General features: G+C 41.6%; 1 protein-coding gene across 2 annotated transcripts in view; it reads left to right on the top strand.

The window, feature by feature from the left end:
• The first annotated feature begins 363 nt into the window (after nt 1–363).
• Nucleotides 364–18116, top strand: part of ppp1r1b (protein phosphatase 1, regulatory (inhibitor) subunit 1B) — a 33320-nt gene continuing 15567 nt past the window's right edge. The window contains exons 1-2 of one of the 2 annotated variants that reach the window (XM_042505263.1): nt 364–802; nt 17847–17930. In XM_042505263.1, coding sequence (XP_042361197.1) covers nt 635–802; nt 17847–17930 — 252 coding nt within the window. In that variant the 5' untranslated portion in view covers nt 364–634. Of the gene's footprint in view, nt 803–17846; nt 17937–18116 lie in introns of both variants that reach the window. The other variant, XM_042505262.1, reaches the window with a different exon arrangement.

Below are 18116 nucleotides of genomic sequence, written 5' to 3'. Positions count from 1 at the left end.
CTCCACACATCTCTCTTCCTGTTTATCCCTCCTTGCACTCCCTGCTCCCTCCCTCTCTCAGCACAGCATAAATCTCTCATTCACAAATAGAGGCCAAAAGAGGCTCAGCTGATGTGATGAGATTATTTTTTTTTTTCTGATTACAAATCAACGTCAGCTTAGATAGCTAGGGGGGGAAAAAAAACACTGCCGCTTCCTCTCCACCCCCTCTGTTACATCCTCTTTCCTCTCCTCCCCTCTCTGCTCTGGTGCCTCCCCTCTCTCTTGATATCTCCACCTTCTTTTGGCCCTTGGTCCCTCCCCTATACCCCCACCCACTTCTCTCCCTCACAGCCACATCTAAGGACAAGCTTCATTCACTCCAGCTGCACAGGTTGTAAGGGAAGGGGACAAAGAGTGAGAACAGGAAAGGCAGAGGAAAATATTAGCAACTGGTTGGAGAGGGAAAGAGGACAGAAGGTGATAAAGAGAGATCAGCTGATTGTTTTTCTGAGAGAAGAAGGGAGTCAGGGTGAGAAGGAGTGAGGCAGGAGACAAGTCTTCAGCAGTGGGAGGTTCCTCCAGGGAGGTTATAGTGATCTTTGGCAGCAAACCCTCCTCTCCGCTGGGTGTCAGACCCCCAGGATCCAGAGCCATGGAGCCCTCTGTGTCGGCCGAGGTCGAGGGGGAGCCCAAGGAGAGGAAGAAGATCCAATTTGCTGTTTCGACTGAGATGGAGGGGGAACCAAAGGAGAGGAAGAAGATTCAATTTGCTGTGCCGGCCTCTGTGCCCACCAACCTGGACCCTCGGCAAGTGGAGATGGTGAGCAGGCAGTGGACAGATGGGTGTTTAACCCAGAGAAAAAATGTATTTAGTGTTCCTGCTTTAGGATCTCTGACCTGTTTTGTGTTTGAATTTTTAGTGTTTCACAGCTTAAATTCCTTGAAACTATGAAGTTACCGTTCACATTTCTCCACTTCAGAACATCTTTACTCTGCATCACCTTTCCTCTCTGCTTTGTTTCAACTCTGACACAAAGTGCTGGGTTTGCTTGGTCTGTCTGCTACATTTTTGAGAAATCATGATGACATTTCCCTCGCTGGTTCCTCATGAGATTAGTGTCTCATCTTGACCTCTTTAACAATGCAACATGGGCACGAAAGTCATTATCTTGCGTATGAAGCTCTTTTGTAACAAAACAAGCCCTTGACATTTTGTCGGTCACTGCCACTGTTAATAATTACTCTTTTTTTGTCTTTGGCTGCTTGTTGCAATCTCTGCATGTGAATGACCTCTGTGATCTGAGCTTTTGTTGTTACAATCCCTCAATGTTACTTTTCCACAGAAACATCATATGACTGACTCAGCCTGTGTCACTCTCTGAAATGTTAATTTTTGACAGGACAACTCTGATCTTTCATTTTGGGCTCCACTGTTGATGGCTCTTATTTTAGAGCAAGGGAAAGTGGGCCGTTTGGTGGCGAGGTAGATCGAGGCCAATGGCTCATCCCTCCTGAGATCTCAGGGAGAGATGGAAAGCAAGAAAGATGTGCTATATGAAGGAAAGCAGAGAGAGAGAAACACACACAACCTTAATCTCTGGGTTCACCTGTCTGGGGTCAGCTCCCTCAGTATCTGTCCTTGTTTCACAGCTTGCATGAAAGTGGCTTTTGATGAACTTGAGCGGCCTGAAACTGATCAGCATATACTGTCACAACAAGTTTGTTTGCGAGAAAGTGTGATGATGATGTCACTTTTTTATGCTACCAGCACAACTAACGCTGAATTATAGACTAAATGACTTGCCAAAATGGAAGTGCTTTGCAATGCTCATACGCCAGACTTCCACATTTACACATAAACACACACTCTCCTCCTCCTCTTCATGTTCTCTCTATCTCTCATGGCCTGTCACCATGCACTGATACCTATCATCTCTTCCAAGAAGCCACAGGATATCAATCTACCATATGTGAGCTGCACCTTCACATAAGAAAAAAAAAATCTCTCACTTCCTCCTGATTTGGGGAGGACCTTATTGCTCAATCACCTTATGGTCAAACTGTGATCAGCTATATTTAGTGCTCTGTTGGCTGGCTCTCCTCCAGCAGCCTTTACTTTCAGATAGGTTGTGTTTGCTAAACTTTTGGTGTCAGCTTCTGTTCAGGACAACAGTTATGTCAGTGTTTCAAGAGTATAAAGAAGTATAAAACCTTGAGTTGGTTGTTGATGCTCTATTTTGAAGTTGTTTGCAGGTGGATGAATGCTGATTGTTACAAGGAAGTATGGGAAACCGAAGGGCGTTCAGGAGAGGATGTGTGCATGTGTGCTTTAAAGCAGATAGCATCTACCCTGGGCTGATGGGAGTCTCCAAGGACATGTGGGTGTGCAAGAGTAACTGGTTAACGACACTCATTTAACTCCCTTCCCCTCTCACTGCAATTACTGTCGCCCATAAGTCCGTCTTTGCTAATGAGAGGCAATGACTATAACATTCTTCCAAACTTGTTACACAACCGGTAACTCCTTCTTGTTCCTTCTGATGGCATTTAAAATCCCAAAAACGCTATCGACCAAACTGCCGGGACCTTGTTACTATGGAGACGGGCTGGACAACTATGTCGCCCAAAGCTCCCCCACCGTCTGCATCTAAAAGGTCAACATTAATGGACAACTCTGTCTGTCTGACAGATTGTTTACATTGGTGCTGTTACATGTTTGTGGATATATGTTTGTGTGAATGCTCAACAGTGGGTTGGGTGTTAATGTGAGAGACGCTACCGTACCTCCCACTCAGGGAAATGCTGCACATTGTGGGAGAAAACAGCAGCTATTTGTATATGCCTTAAAGATGTAAGATATTCTTACAGAACATTTCACACATATTTGTGGATGTTAATTCCGAAAGAATACATACGTGTCAAGGTCTGCAAACCCCTTTATTTAGTATTTGGTCATGTAGATTATCTTGGTTTTATTTAAGCCCCTCTCCCACAGGACAAAAATCCTCCACTAACATCTGTTTTTTGTCATAGTGGGAAATGTTACAGTTGGTATTCATTTTTGGGACAAAGACTCTGCAATAGTCACATAGGCACCTAAGTGCTCAGCTAACTTTTGCCCCTTTTCCATTGTCTCCGTCTGTAAATTCTGTGACTATTCATTCCTCTTCTCAGTGTGTAAAAAACCCGCCAACAGCCACTAACAACGGGCAATTCTTTTTGGAGAGGAACTAAACTCTCCATATTTGCTTGAGTGCCTCCATGGAAGCTGAAAAAGCTTGGCTCCTGCTTTGATTGGCTTTAATCAACAGTGATGGACACATGACACCCTAACTTTTGACTGTGTTCTGGCGCCTCTGTCAGTAACTTCTGTGACTCTTTGTCATCTGAACACAGCTACTGCCCATCTCTGTCCAAAAAACATTCAAACATTGTTCCAAATAAGTCAGCATGAGTGTAAAAATACAGTACAGTGTAAAAATGTCTTGGCTACAATGTACATGAATGGAATTGTGTTTGTGGTGCTCAAAGCACTGGAAAATGACCTTTTAAAATTTTTAAAAATGCTCAATTAACAATGTCCAGGATAATCCATTTGCCTCACTCTGAGCATATTTCTACCAACCTCTGAAAACTGTCCACAGTGGGTTCTGTACATTATCCAAGGCAACCTAAATGTCAATCAAATAAAATTCTCCACTCCACTAACAGATTTTTTCCCACTCCTTACACCAAAAATGTAAGTCAAGGTCTTCTATCAAATCCTCAAGCACTTTGATCCGAATTTTTCACAAACTCATTCATCATCATAATATTTTTGTTTGTCAACACCGTGCCAAGCATCTCTGAGTATATCTGCCATCGGTATCTTCTGGAAATCCAATTTTTCAGATGATAACTTTTTAGTCATCTCTGAGAGGTCATGAGCAAAGTAGTAGTTGTCCAAATTCTGCAATACAGAGAAAGCACATGGCTGTGTTTACCATCTCTACCCCCACCCCCTTCACACACACAGCAATCCTGCGTGCTTTGCAAGTGATGTAGGGTAATGTGCATGATGGACAGAGATTAGGGTCATGGTGCAGACGTTGCATCCCCTGATTCCCTTCAAGTGTGTGTCCCTGTGGACTCAACAAGCAGACATGTCTCTGTGTTTCTCCTCTCTCAACTCAACGTGACCTGTTCAGCTCATGTCGATCCCTTGAATTGACAGGAAACTCACAATATGAAAGGGAATATCAAAGGGCAGCAAAGGGCATCAGTCCAAAGCTTTCCAATGGAAAAAAAACTCTTCCACATTAATCTATATTAAACCTAAACGGGTTATAGAGTGCATGATTTAGGTTCCCCGCCCCACCCACTCTTCCCACCTCCCTCCCACCCTCCCCAGTCCATTCTCTAGGTTAAACGTCAAACAGCGACCTTTGATGCAGCATGTGTTTGTGGGTAAACATTAGCAATCTGGGGGACTGTCAACATGCACTTCCAGAGAGAACATCTTGTTGGATGGCACACAGCGTGCTGGAAGTGGGCAAGAGGGTGCAGTGATCTTTCCCTTGCATGTATGGAAACAAAATAGGGTAAAAAAAAAAACTGTAGCTGTTTGTCATCATATCTGAATGTGTGAAAACATTTTGTGTGAATACATTCAAATGTGTTAAGAATCTTTGAATAAATAGATTTAATTTTAGAATCCCTAAGACATCTGTAGCTGTGCATGTCATTTTGTGTATGATGGAAGAATGATTTGCAGAAATGATTTCAAATTAGTGAGTGCATAAGGAAGACATGCATGATGGTTTGCAGAACTATTTTTTGTTCATTAAATGTAAATACACTTTGGTCCATATGACATAAATGTCTTCATCGACCCATGTCCACGAGGGTCTGTACAGACCACTAAATTGATATCTGTGTGCTTTCCTTTTTTCATTGACTGCACGGACTATAGGCATACAAACTCACCTGCACATGCTCCAATCTCCTAAGTCCAGTCCAGTCCAAAACACTGTACACAAAACACCACCCAACCAAGGTGAAGGGTTTTTTTAAAGTTGGATATTTGGGAAATTCATTCCAGTCCCAGTAGCGTTGTTTAGTTTCACTTTCACCTGATGTCGGTGATAGGAGGACATTAAGCTCCCCTCCCAGTCCTCCCATTTACTGTCAGGGGCTGACATGGACTGTCAATTGTGCTAATGGAACCTGGTGCATGTCTGCGTTGTCATAGCTGTCCACAGTTCAATATGGAAAGTATCTCCAAGCCTTAAGACCCATATGTCCTCAAATCCTAGAAATGCCCCTGATTACACCTGAGTCATGCAGGGCTGCTCTGACTGCATTTGCTTTGTGGCAAAGATGAACAAGGGCAGCAAATGCTGAAAGGTTGAAAACAGGCAATTTGTTTATTGTATATACTGATAAATATCACTGTTTGTTTATTAAATGGCCCTTGGCCCCCTGTTATTTTGTAAAAGTGGCCCCTGGGCAAAATAGGATGAGTATCCCTGGATGATTCAATCAAATTTTTATTTGCACATTCACATACTTAAATGTATTTAGACAAAATGTTTTCACACATGGTGATACATTGCTTGACCCATTTTGTTTCCATAGCATGTGGGCAGTCCTTAAATGTGTGCCTCAGTTTGCCCATGATGTCATCTGTCAAATGTATGAAAATTAATTTTTGTGTTCCTTTTAAAGTTGCCAGCCCAGAGCAATTTGTTGATGTTTGTGGTGGCAAAAACTAATTGGGGAGAGAAATTATTTAAATAAGATGAATTGCTTTTTTGGAAACCACAGATTGTAATTACAGTTAGGACACATTCAATGGACCTCTGTCTTCTGAAGGCTGCGTTTGTGTTTGTTCCTCCCTGTTTTTGACAGTCCAGGCATTTTGATTAGTTAATGGCTCTACGGGAACATTTTTATGTTCTGCATCTGTCTACAGCAGTTAACACAAAGTTTCCTTTCATGTTTTTTTTCCCACTTTGGTTGAGCTCATACAAAAGCCAGTTTATTTCTTTTAATCATTTATATTTTATTCTGAAAATCATGTTGTCGTCATGATAATATTAACAGAACAATCATCTGCTTTTGGCTCCTGTGTGCACGGGCGTGTGTCATGTGTAAACAGTGAATAAAACATAAATATTGAGCATGGGTAGAGTGATTTGCTGCTTGATGACACTGTACACACTGAGTTGAAAATGTGCCATAATGCCTGCTGCACCTCAGGCATGCACGGGCACTGTCCAGAGTGTGATGGAGGCCTGCAATGCTGCAAATGCGTTACAGTCAACAAATCCTCTATTGTCAGCTGGTGCAGTATCCCACTCAGTCACTCACTTGTCGCTTCAGAGATCATCGTTTATCAAACTAAGTCAGGCTGTAGTCAGGACATGAGAGATATACAGCCCCCTAATGTGCACACGTTCATCTCTAACTGGACATATCTCCTTATCTATGACACTGCAGAGATATCACAGGGCATCTAAAGCATCTTTGAATGCTGACTATAGTGACCACAGTGCGAACTATACTGTATCTGTGATGAGGATTAGAAAGGCAACAGTGGCACAGCAGGGGGGATCAGGAGCAGACTTGTCACCAAATGTCATCAGTATGTTCATTGCAACTGTGTCAGAAATTGGACATGGAACTGCACCGTTTAGCTGCCTCCTGATTTCACTTGTAGAGTCAGGAGTCCCTTTCTCTCGCCCACAGTATGGTCAGACCGATTTCAGCATATTGAGAGAAGCACTGAAGCGTGACCCAAAACAAATGGGATTGGTCTCGATCGCTGTTTCATCAACACAGAGAAGACATGGCATTATGTTATTGCTGCTGTGCCGGCTGTAATCTCTGATTTTCGTCATAGCTGTTGAGACATTTTTTGCTGTGTTTATCTGCCTGAAACTTAATGAGCTTACACAGAAGCATGCCGGGTCATCTTCGATGTGTTTATGAAAGGGGATGGCCCAAAGCAGGAACAAGGTCATGCTCAAATATTACAGTAACAAAGAGACGCAAAACCAATATTCAGAATTTACGCAGTCAGATAACAAATAAAGGTGTTCATGGATATTTTATAGCCAAATATTGGTTACGATCATAAAGGTGGAGTCAGGGATTCTGGAGAAAGACTGTCTCTATTTGAACTCAATACCTGAGCAAATACTTCCATCAGTCCTTGTTTAGAAGCCCCAGTAGTAGCTCCTATGTTATTTACATTTCATTACTATCATGGTGAAGCTCCATTCCTCGTAGGCAAGGATGTAGAATAGAAGAGTAGCTAATGATTATAATAGAGCCCTGTGCAGGACCCACTCCCATAATTTACGTGTTCAGGAAAAGAAGTTTTCGGGGAAGTGCCAAAAACTGCAGTTTCTCATATGGCCACTTGAGGCTGACTCCAGAAGTGAGTCAAACCTCATAGACCCCATGTTAAAATGTGCAACTTTAGAGCTGAAATAAACATATTTACAGCCTGGTACAAAAAAAATGTTTTGATCTCAACATTCATGATACCTTTATGAGGGTGAATTTTTATATCACTTGCTTGTTATTTTTTGTTCAAATATGGTTACTGCCAAAAATTCATTCAAATGGTGACATTCTAAGGCCAAAAACCAATGGTGGCTATTTCCATTATTTTTATACAGTCTATAGTAATAACAAAACTATGTTCTCCTCTTTTGCATTTAAACATAACACTAATTCGATTCTTGTAGATGTTTTGTCTAAATAATGGTCCTTTTTGGTCATAATGAGCCATCGTACCTTGTTGGCCCTATGTGTTTTCATGGCTTGCAAGAGATTTGCATTGGGTCCTGTGTAGTCCCAGTCCCAATGCAGTCTTCTTTTGTGCAGTACAGTCAGGGCCACTTGTTTCCCATCTACAGAGCCAGAGCTGTATGTGAACACAAGATTTTTTTGGCACACAAAGATCAGACAGCTATTTGACCATGAGGAGATGTTTTTTTAATGGCTAAAAAGTGTTTTGATTTGAATTGCTGACTGCACCTTTAAGTGATGTAGAAATCTTACACTTATTTGAGTTCATAGATGCCTTTTGCATCCAAGCAATGATCTGTAATCTGCATAGCAACCATCAGCAGTCACCTTTTTTTTAATTTATCACCTGTGGGTTGGTATGATGCTGCAGATGAGTAACTATAGCTACTCTGTCCTTTGTTTGTCCCTGCCTGTTGACCTCTGGAACTGTTCTTTGGAGACTGCACAATGTGACAACACTAAGTTTGAGTGTGTGAACAACAAAAGCAGAATCATCCTGATGTTTGCTCTCTGTTAGAAGCGCCATCGTCTCTGTGAAAGCTTTGATTGGCACCTACCCTGTTGCCACCTCGCCCCATGTGTTGCTCCAGTGTGTGCTGTGACCTGGCAGGTGGCTTCCTGTCACTCATCAGCCATTGGCATATTATCTCTATTGTACTGTGATTGTAAGCCTTTCTTCCAACAGTCTCTGGAACAATGCGCCTAAACAGCTACCAGCAGCTAATTACATAAATGCTGGGGGGTTACTATGAGACAGAGGAGACAGAGAGGGGCGATGGTTGTCTGAGTGTGATATCATTCTGCCAGTGGGTGCAGCTTAATTACATTTCCTATTTTGGGGTCATTGGAGAGCCCCTCCAGATGCTATCTCCAGTCCATCTGTTTATTCAGTTAGCCAGTGGTGAGGCCAAAGGTCACCGCAAAAGTGTTGCATGAATGTTGAGATGCAACATGCAGCAGTCTCGCTGACTTTTGGGAATTTGCTGTTCATTTGAATAGGAATTAGCACACCATGCAAATCTGTCAGACCTCAGACCTTACTGAGCTGCAGTTGGGGTTGTAATTTGCGTCCTTGACCCTCTTTGAAACAGCTGGAAACTCAGCAAGCGGGTGTTACTCAGTAAAGCCTTGTTGAAGCTGCCTGGCAGTGCTGTGTTTTAGTGATGACCGAGTATAGCCTGAACGTGTCGGACAGAGCTGTCTGTCACATGATATATCTGATCGCTGGCCCGTGGTTTTGTCATTGTCATGTAAATGAAAACATTTTGTCTCCCAGCTCTGTCAGGAAACAGCATGGTGGACTGACATACACAAAATGTAAAAAATCAAATTCCTAAAAATTCCAGTGTGAACATGCTCACAAATAAAACAGCAGGCGGAGATGATATCAATTAACAATGCATTTTGGAGCTCAAAAACAGCTCGGTTAGCCTCCAACCAACAAAATCTAAGTAGATACTCTGCTATTCACACAAACCAGATAGGATAAAGGCAACGAATCTTAATCTTCAGCACTTTTTATACATTGATCATGCTATAGGGTTGTTACGAAAACCCTTCTTCATGCTGCCTTTGCATTTTTACACAAAACCAAACAACAATGCAGATATCATGCCGCTCCAGTGTGTGATTTTAGACAGCATGCCAGTATCCCGAAAGCAAAAGAGGCGTGACATGTAACATCATAACGTCAGCCTCTGGTGTAATATATAACATGCACAGTGGCAGCGTTTCATAAACTATAACAATGGAATAACATGCAGTCATTTACCATGTCTGTTATATAGCGGACCTCATTGTTGCTCTTTTTCTTTGAATTAGCTGCTAACTGATGCTAGCTGTGTTTTAAATCTCCTGGTGGTGGAGATTTGGGTCACATGAAATATTGTCAAGATGTCACACCAGACCTGTCCATGTTTTCTTTCTTAGACTGTAAATAAAGATGAACAACGCAACTCTGTTTCCTCCCACTGTACAAAATACGGCCATATTGTGCTTATCGTGTCATTTGGAGCCAGATTCTGCGCAGCGGCAATGTCCACAGTGTCCACTTCCCACCTATACAATCATCCAAGCCACTGAGCACAAGCACACTGATTGGCTCATAACACTGTCAATCATGACGTCAGACCCCCTTTTTATATCTTCAAATATGTAATTAAAACCAAACTTATCTGAAAAATGAACACATCAACAAACATTGGAGTGATAAGAAGTACCTGAAATGACAGACACCATCTTTGGGAAAAACTTGTCTTCGCACTTTGAGTTTTTCATTTGGCCCATGACCCAGTCACTAACATAGAGGGGACGAGGTTGTGACCTATGCTGCAGTTAGCCAGTTAGCCAGTTTAAAAATTCTGAAATCATTAAACTTGCAAGGTTCATGCAGTTTTTTAATATTTGTAATTAAGCTTACAATAAATTTCTCTCTCTCTCTCTCTCTATATATATATATATAAATATACATATATATATATATATATATATATATATATATATCTTATAAATGTGCAACCAGAAAAAAACCCACACAAATCATACTGAGGGGGATCATTTTTCACCTTATTGTGTTGATGAACTCATTGCAAGATTGCACTTACAGCACCACATGGGGTTCTGCCACTTCATTTTAAAAGGCTCACTAGGGGAGCCTGGCTCAGAGAAAAATGCAGACATCACTCTGTTTAATTGAGTTGCTCCACAGAGTTCAAACAGGCTAAAGATCACGACAGCAGCCGAGACAGGGAATAAAACTGCAGCAGAGAACCTCTCACCCAGAGAAAAACAGCGCTGAAATGAACAGACTCAAGAGAGGAGAGAGGGAACTGTCCCATGTGCTGCCCCATGGAATTAAATGCAAAGAAATTGAAGATCTCAAACAAAAATATCATCCATCTCCACACTCAGAAACTCTGTTTGAAGGGGAAACATTTCAACACAAGACCCACATTTCTTTGCACAAATGTACTCCATATGCCCCCCTTAGTGTCTGGCTGAACATTATGAGTATGTTCCCATGGGTGTACAGTATGCCATGCACATACACAAGTGCTTATTTCTGAGTGATGTAATGGCATGCGCCGGTGGGCAGATGCCATAACTGCAAATCAATCTAGTACAAATCCATATCTATCCATTCAGAGCAGCTGGGCCACGAGGGAGGGAGTCAGAAAAGCTTCATATGGATCTGAATGATGTTTCCGCATCTATCCGAGAGATGTGACATGATGTTAAAAAGATGGACTGATGTATTGCAGTGCTGTTGGTAATAAGAGATGTTGGCTTGATGGGGAAGGAGATCTGAGGTGTGTTTCTCTCTCTTTGCGTCAAGGCCAGATTTGCACAGCTGACTCCCCTCAAGATGCTCGACTGTTAGCACTGGTACGGGGCAGAGTTTTAGAGCCTTTCTGTCTCTTCCCACAGAGCCCCCCTGGGGACCCCTCCGATCTAGTTTACGCTGTCCTACTGCTGCCGCTTTTTATAGGCCCTGCCATGAGAGCACCAGCTTAGAGGACGGCCTCTGGGGAGCAGACCCATATCAGCCGATCTGCACCCAGGCTGCTACGCAAGACTGTGCTGAGCCAACGCACACATACCTGTGCACACATACACGCATGTGCAAAGTCAACATTTACCAATGACTCATGTACCCCACACAGCACAGAGTGAGGCAGCAGAGTGGAGTCATTCCTAGCTACTTAGCCTCCTTGCCCCAAATTACACCTGACACCTTATGAAAATACAACTTTTAGTAAGATTTGTAATACTATGGCACCTCTAAAAACAAAATAAAAAATTGCCAAATAGCGTGATGGAAGTTGAGAGGTATCAACACATCACTGAGGGTAGAAATATAAAAATTATAATATTCAGTGTGTAGGATTTATGGGGATATATTGGCAGAGATGGAATATAATATAGTAAGTATGCTTCCAATAATCACATGAAAATAAGAATCTTCATATTTTTGCTACCTTAGAATAAGTCATTTATATATACACATAGGGTCATCGCCTGTGAGAGATCATCATGTTGCACCACCATATTTCTACAGTAGCCCAGAACAGACAAAACCAAACACTGGGTCTAGAAAGGGCCATTCATGTTTTGACATCAGCCACCGTAGTTAGCAGTCCCTCCATAATAAACCAAACGGCATTGGAAAAACGCTAATTTGTAAAATGAAACTGTTTTATTCAGTGTTTTTACCAGTTGAAATCACTGAGTTTGATTGTTTTTGAGAGGAGGAGACATCTGGGAATAATTTGGCTTCCAGGAAAAAAACCCTGAACGTCTGGACCTGAAGTTAACAGCATCAGAGAAACACTAACATGAAACTGCTTTTTTCAGTGTTTTTACCAGCTTAATCACTGAGTCTGTTTGGAGATGAAAAGACCTGTTTGGATAATTCAGTTCTCGAAAGTACCTCCTAAACAATGATCATGGAAGGAATTCTAACCAGGAGAAGTTTCAGCATGTTAAACCCTGCAGTCCTCACCGCTAGATGCCACTATTTCTCCCTAAATCTTTCACACTGTTCCTTTAAATGCAATAAAAGGGGATTGCATCAAAAAACATACATAAAGAAATATTTCAGTTTTGCCACACAGTCTCCCATGCCTCAGTGAATCTAGAGCCTTTTTTCTACCTCCTCTATCTGTCATACAATGCAGTCAGCACAATATTCCAATTCACTCATCACCTTTAGATCAACTGATGCATCTCCTTTCTATGCTACGATCCATCAGCCAATGTTTTTATTGGGACCAAAGCTCTGTGTGAAACCCAGCGAGGTGCTGCAGCCTCTCGGGAAAGCCTGCAGGCGTACACCTGTGGAGCCACTGAAAGGCCACGGCAGCAGCCTGCTTAGAGCCCCTCGGTGCAAGTCTGTATCAGCTCGACTGATCTTGGTACAAAAACAATAACTGCCAGCAGAGAAGAGAGTTTGGGAAATTGTGCACAGGGGGGTTAGAGAAGTAGAGGAGGGAGGGGTTGGAGGGATAAAGCATAGCGGGAGTAATCTTACACGCCGTTCTGCGTGTTGGCGTAAATGAGGAAGTCACATACATATTATGTAACTCGGGGAGAGCAGGGTTGGTTTTAAAGCTGGAAAATTACTAGAGTCACTGTGTGTGTTTATGTCATCTGGCATCTGCCAGTGTCATCCTGTAGTGCCATCACTTTTTGTGTGTGAATGCGCATAAAAGAAGGAAATAGACACCTGCTGTTTGTGTTCTACAAATGCTTTTATGTTTGTTGACTCTGGTTTTATTGTCATTCATCTACTTTACAACCTATTTTACAATTTAGCTGGGTGGATTGGTGGATTATTGTCTTTTTCCTGGTTCAGGAGGTCATGTCTTGGCATTTCACATGATGATTATGTGATGACATTAGGAGGACACCATCGACATCTGCACACACACAAACATGCACACACTGGATGTGAGCACACGTTCAGGTAAATAGATCATCAGATTTACAGATTATGCTTCTCAGTGACCTCAATTATCCCACACAATCATTTTACCATCCATTTCTCTCAGTGTCTCTATTTTTATCTCAATGTGAATAAATGAAACGGGGCTCTGCAGTTTTAAATCTTGTTCTGCAATTCTAAAATTGCTCTCAGTGGCATCTTATTAGATGAAAAGCATTCATCATGGGTCAAGAAACAGGCTTCAGAAGGTATGAATAATGAAAAATGCTTTTATTTCACCCCAGAGATATCAAAGATAGTAGATAAAGATTAGAGGCTTGGGGCATAGCTTCGGAAATTTGTTATGCATTGCTGAAAAATGTCTTTCTTTGGAGCCATGTGGATTTTTCCATATAGCCCGATTTTCCATGAAAAAGTGCAATGACTCAAATCAAATTTTACCATCACTTTAACCAGAAAAAAATAGAACATAACCATTCCTTAGAAAACTGATGTAGAGTTAAAAGAAGAAGTGTGACAGCTATTTTTAACTTATCATGCTTAAAGGGTTATTTGTAATATTGTAAAAAGGGGAAGTGATGTTTTGTAAGCTATGACATCAAAATTTGTATGTTTATTTGTGTGTGTTAATTAGGGCTACAGCTGTTAATTGCTGTCATTGCTGAATAAACTTCAGATTAGTGTCCAGAGTAATTGATTATTGTGTTGTCTTTGAAATGTAAGAAAAGGATGAAAAATCATCACTCATCCCAGTTTCTCGACCTTTTCAGGTGTCCTGTTTGTTCTGACCAATTGTCCAAAAGTGAAAAATATTCTGTTTGGAAAAGTAGAAAGCTGAGAAAGGCAGTAAACATCTACAAATGAAAAAATATACATGAAATGAAATTCACCCACAAAATTATCATTTGTGTATCAATTAGACACCCTATGTTACAGTGACTTTGTGAAGAGTTTTGTTTTTCTTGCATATGTCCATAGTGAATGAAGAAAAAAATGCTGAAATTCTTGATGAATTGGATTAAAAGGGGATCACATTTAACAACACCAAAACAATACAAACACACCCTAAACCTAATAAAACATTTTGGCATACAAGTTGCGAAGCTATTGTGTGTGTTTGAACTCGGTTCATACATTCCATTGAGCACATGTTTTAAACAGAATAGCTTCAGTAAAAAAATACACGTGTTTGGGAAGTACTGAGCATACAATTGGATAAATGAGACTTAGATTATTCTTCAAGAGTTATGTTAGAGTTTGCAAATGGCTGTTTTGATGTAGTTTTGCTGTTGTTGAAAGCCCCTTTACTCCAGTTCTTAAGATTTTCTCCACTTTTTGGATTCTTCGTTTACCATGGAGGCATGCAAGAAAAACAACAACAAATTCAGTGTAACATGGGGAGATTCATTAATTTACAAATGATAATTCTGTGTGTAAAGTATTCCTTTAACAATTAAAATGATACAGACCTGTAAGATTCTGTTGGTATGGATAGCTTAACCAGCAGAACCTATAATGTCTACATGTGGGGACACAGAGGAATGATCCTGGGGTTTTTCCAGTTTAATGGCTTTAATGCTTCAGGACTCAGACATAGGCTTGGTCATGGCAGCATCTGGTGTCTGCAGTCTCTTGTGGGTCTTCATGTGAGACACCTGAGGCTGCCCTGCAAGGCTGGTAGCAGGTGTCAGCCAGGCAGAGGCAGCAGGGTTCACAGCAGCATGGAGCCCCAGGCCTCCACACCTTGCCAGGGGGAGAGGTGAGGGAGACAGGGAGGGGTCAAAGGAAGCCCTGTGGATGTACCCTGAAAGAGAGAGATCAGTTGAGGAGAGGAGCAGACAAACAAGTCAGCAAACAAAGGGCTAATAACACAATTTCAGTTATGACGCACTCTGGTGATTGAGAGGAGAGCAGTGAGGAAAATGTCACTGTCGAGGAATGACGGATGGATATGGAAGTAAACAGGATAGAGGAAGCAGAGGATCAAGTGAGATGGAAATGAGCGGTGAAGAAGAGAGACAGATAGTGTGACAGATACAGGGGAGACAGGACAGCTGGAAGTTGCGTGATGAGATTAAAATGTGTGTCTGGTGCCATAAATAAGGGAGAAATCCACGCTCGATTACTCTGTGTTGTAGTGTTTGACAGCGGCAGCTTTCCACCACGCGGCCCAGCAAGCCTCTGCTTTGGCAACATGTGCCTTGCTGCGATGACGCACACCTCGCTTAACAAGACGGAGGGAAACTGAACACAAACACATCTCTCCGTATGGAGCAGTTTGACGCAAAATAGAGCCAGGCTACTTAACTCTCTTCCTGTGATGTTCTGTGGTGCCGTAAACAGCAGCGCCAGGGTTCATGTCATGGCCAAGGTTGGCTGGCTCCGCAGAGGACACTTCTCAATACCTCGTTTGTCTGACCTGCCAAGTCCACTTAGCTGCACTGCTTTCACTCTCAGCACACGTCACTTTATCCAACATTTTTCCAAAAGCTGGTTTTATGTATGTCAGCTACTTATCCTTAAGGAATTGTGGGAAAGTGAGTCAAAGTTGTTCACATGTAAACCCTTCCTATGCAGTGAAGGCCCCATACATTCTGCCCAGGGTATTTTACTAATGTTATTAAAGTTATATTCCATCCAAAATGCATCTTTTTTGAGTGTCAAACAGTCATGTCCTGTTAGCTTGAACGGGGGCTTGTAAAAAAGTTTACACTTTGCTCCTTTATGGTGAACTACAGGAGCCGAGAATGGCTAGCCTCAAGTACAGCTGGAAGCACTGATCAATAATCCACACTCCTGGGTCTGACATTTTCATCTGAAATCAGTTGCTACAATTGTCAAGACTCCATCTATGCATGCTGTAAGCAATAAAAGGAAATAACCTTTTGTTTTCTTGTGGTAACAAGGTTGTCTTGTTATCTCCAAAAGCTCAATTTTTTAAGATAATGAAAAAAATTAACTTGGAAACTTAAGATGATGGTGTTAAAAAAATTGTGAGCATAGCCATTCTTGGCTTCCATAGAAAACAGATAGAAACTGTTTTAAACTTGATTTTATGTCCATTGCAATGAATGCCAAGTGTGACAGCTATTTCCAACTTGCAGAAAAACTCTTGCAGCGTAATATCGGCTGCAAACCTGTATTAGGTGGTGAATAACAATTACTTCCATCACCGATCAAGATATCCTAATGCAACAATATGTATTTTATCTCAGAATCAGCACCTCATAAATGACTTTACATACTTAACATTAAGTTATGTAGCCTAGGTTAGGTTTAGGAAAAGAAACATGGTGACGATGTAACTTAAAATAACTCAAAGCTCACATTGTTTCCAGTACCTGTCTCCTGGGGGAAAGTCCTACCCCAACCTAACTCGTCACAATCTGTATGCTACTACCTTATTTACTCCTCTTGAGTTACTGGCTCATGATAATGTAGGTTATATGCCAATTATTGTGCAGTACTTTTCATAGAGATACCTATAAACACTGCAAGAGAACCGCCTTCACTGATTAATCTGTTGACTATTTGTCTGATAATTAATTTCTAGTCTAATCATTTAGTCTAGAAAATGTCAAAGGGAAAAAAATCATCTAATCAGTTAATCAAATCAAAAAATCAATAGAATTCCCCAAAAACGTTCCAAGGGGCCAAAACAAAAAGATGTTTGAAAGTCACACATATAAAAATCAAAGGAAAAAGTGCATTTTGGCATTGATTAATGACTTTATATTATTAATGTAGATGCTGAATAATTTTCCAGATGATATATTTTTGCCAAAATAAAGCTAAATCCGCAACTTGTATCCCAGTCCTCATGCATAACCCTTTTAAGTGTGCTAGTAACCTTTAAAAATGTATAGTACAGTGTACAGTCCTTCAGGCAGGGCATGATACTGGCGAGCTGGAGGGGCACAGCCAGGCATTTGTCCCTGTAAGGACAGAGAGTTCACTGTATACAGTGACTTCTGCTGGAGGTGAAGTGTAGACCTGCAGTCCGTCTGGCTGTCTGCTCTCAGACCGACAACGACCTGGCTTCAGTCTCCAGGGATCTGTGTGTGGTGTTGGACAGTGGAGGGGAAGGGAGTGTCTGGGCTGATTGCTAGGAGTCATTTAGTCTAAAATTTCTCTTTTCTATGATCCCTCTGTTTGTAAGGGTGCATATGGCCCACTCAGGTGATCAAACGCACTTTTGTGTTGTGTGAAGAGGTCATTTATTTCATATCAGTCCTGCATCAGTAGCTTTAACATGTCTTAAAGGCTGTGTCATTTGAAACTTGAGCAACAACGAGCATGAATTTAGCTTCTGTTCTACACAACCTACCATTTGCTGTATCTGTCTCTGAAATCGGAAAGTTACATAACAAGTCCTCCTCTGCTCTACTGACCGTGGCGTGTGCTCTGACCTGACCAGTACTGAGCGCTGAAAGTTGTTGACCCCTCAGCACACTGGGCAGCAGCACTGATGGAGTCAGTCTGCCCTTCACGAGCATGAACTGCAGACATTTTCCACTTGATTGATAAGGCTTTGGCTGAGCATTATTAATAATACAGTGTCTGCGAACTTAATTGTTCATTTATTTATGGCTGCCCTTTGTGTTTGTGTGTTTGTTTACAGATCCGGCGCAGGAGGCCAACACCTGCCACGCTGTTCAGAGTAGCTGACCAAACATCTCCTGAGGATGATCAGTCCACCCATCAGGTAAAGGTGAAGTCAAAACACTTTTCTATAATAAGCATCTTTGGACTCTCATCTGTCCGCGTCCCTTTCTTTTCCTCCCAATCCCAATTACTAAAGAAATCAACCAGCCTCAGTTTGGAGTTTGCCATTTCTCTGTTAACAACATAATTTTATGTTTTTCTATTTTATGCAATCTACCTCATAAAT

The sequence above is a fragment of the Plectropomus leopardus genome, chromosome 17, assembly GCF_008729295.1.
Source record: "Plectropomus leopardus isolate mb chromosome 17, YSFRI_Pleo_2.0, whole genome shotgun sequence".
NCBI lineage: Eukaryota > Metazoa > Chordata > Actinopteri > Perciformes > Serranidae > Plectropomus > Plectropomus leopardus.
The sequence above is the reverse complement of the archived record's forward strand: the minus strand, read 5'-3'. Positions and strand labels throughout refer to the sequence as shown.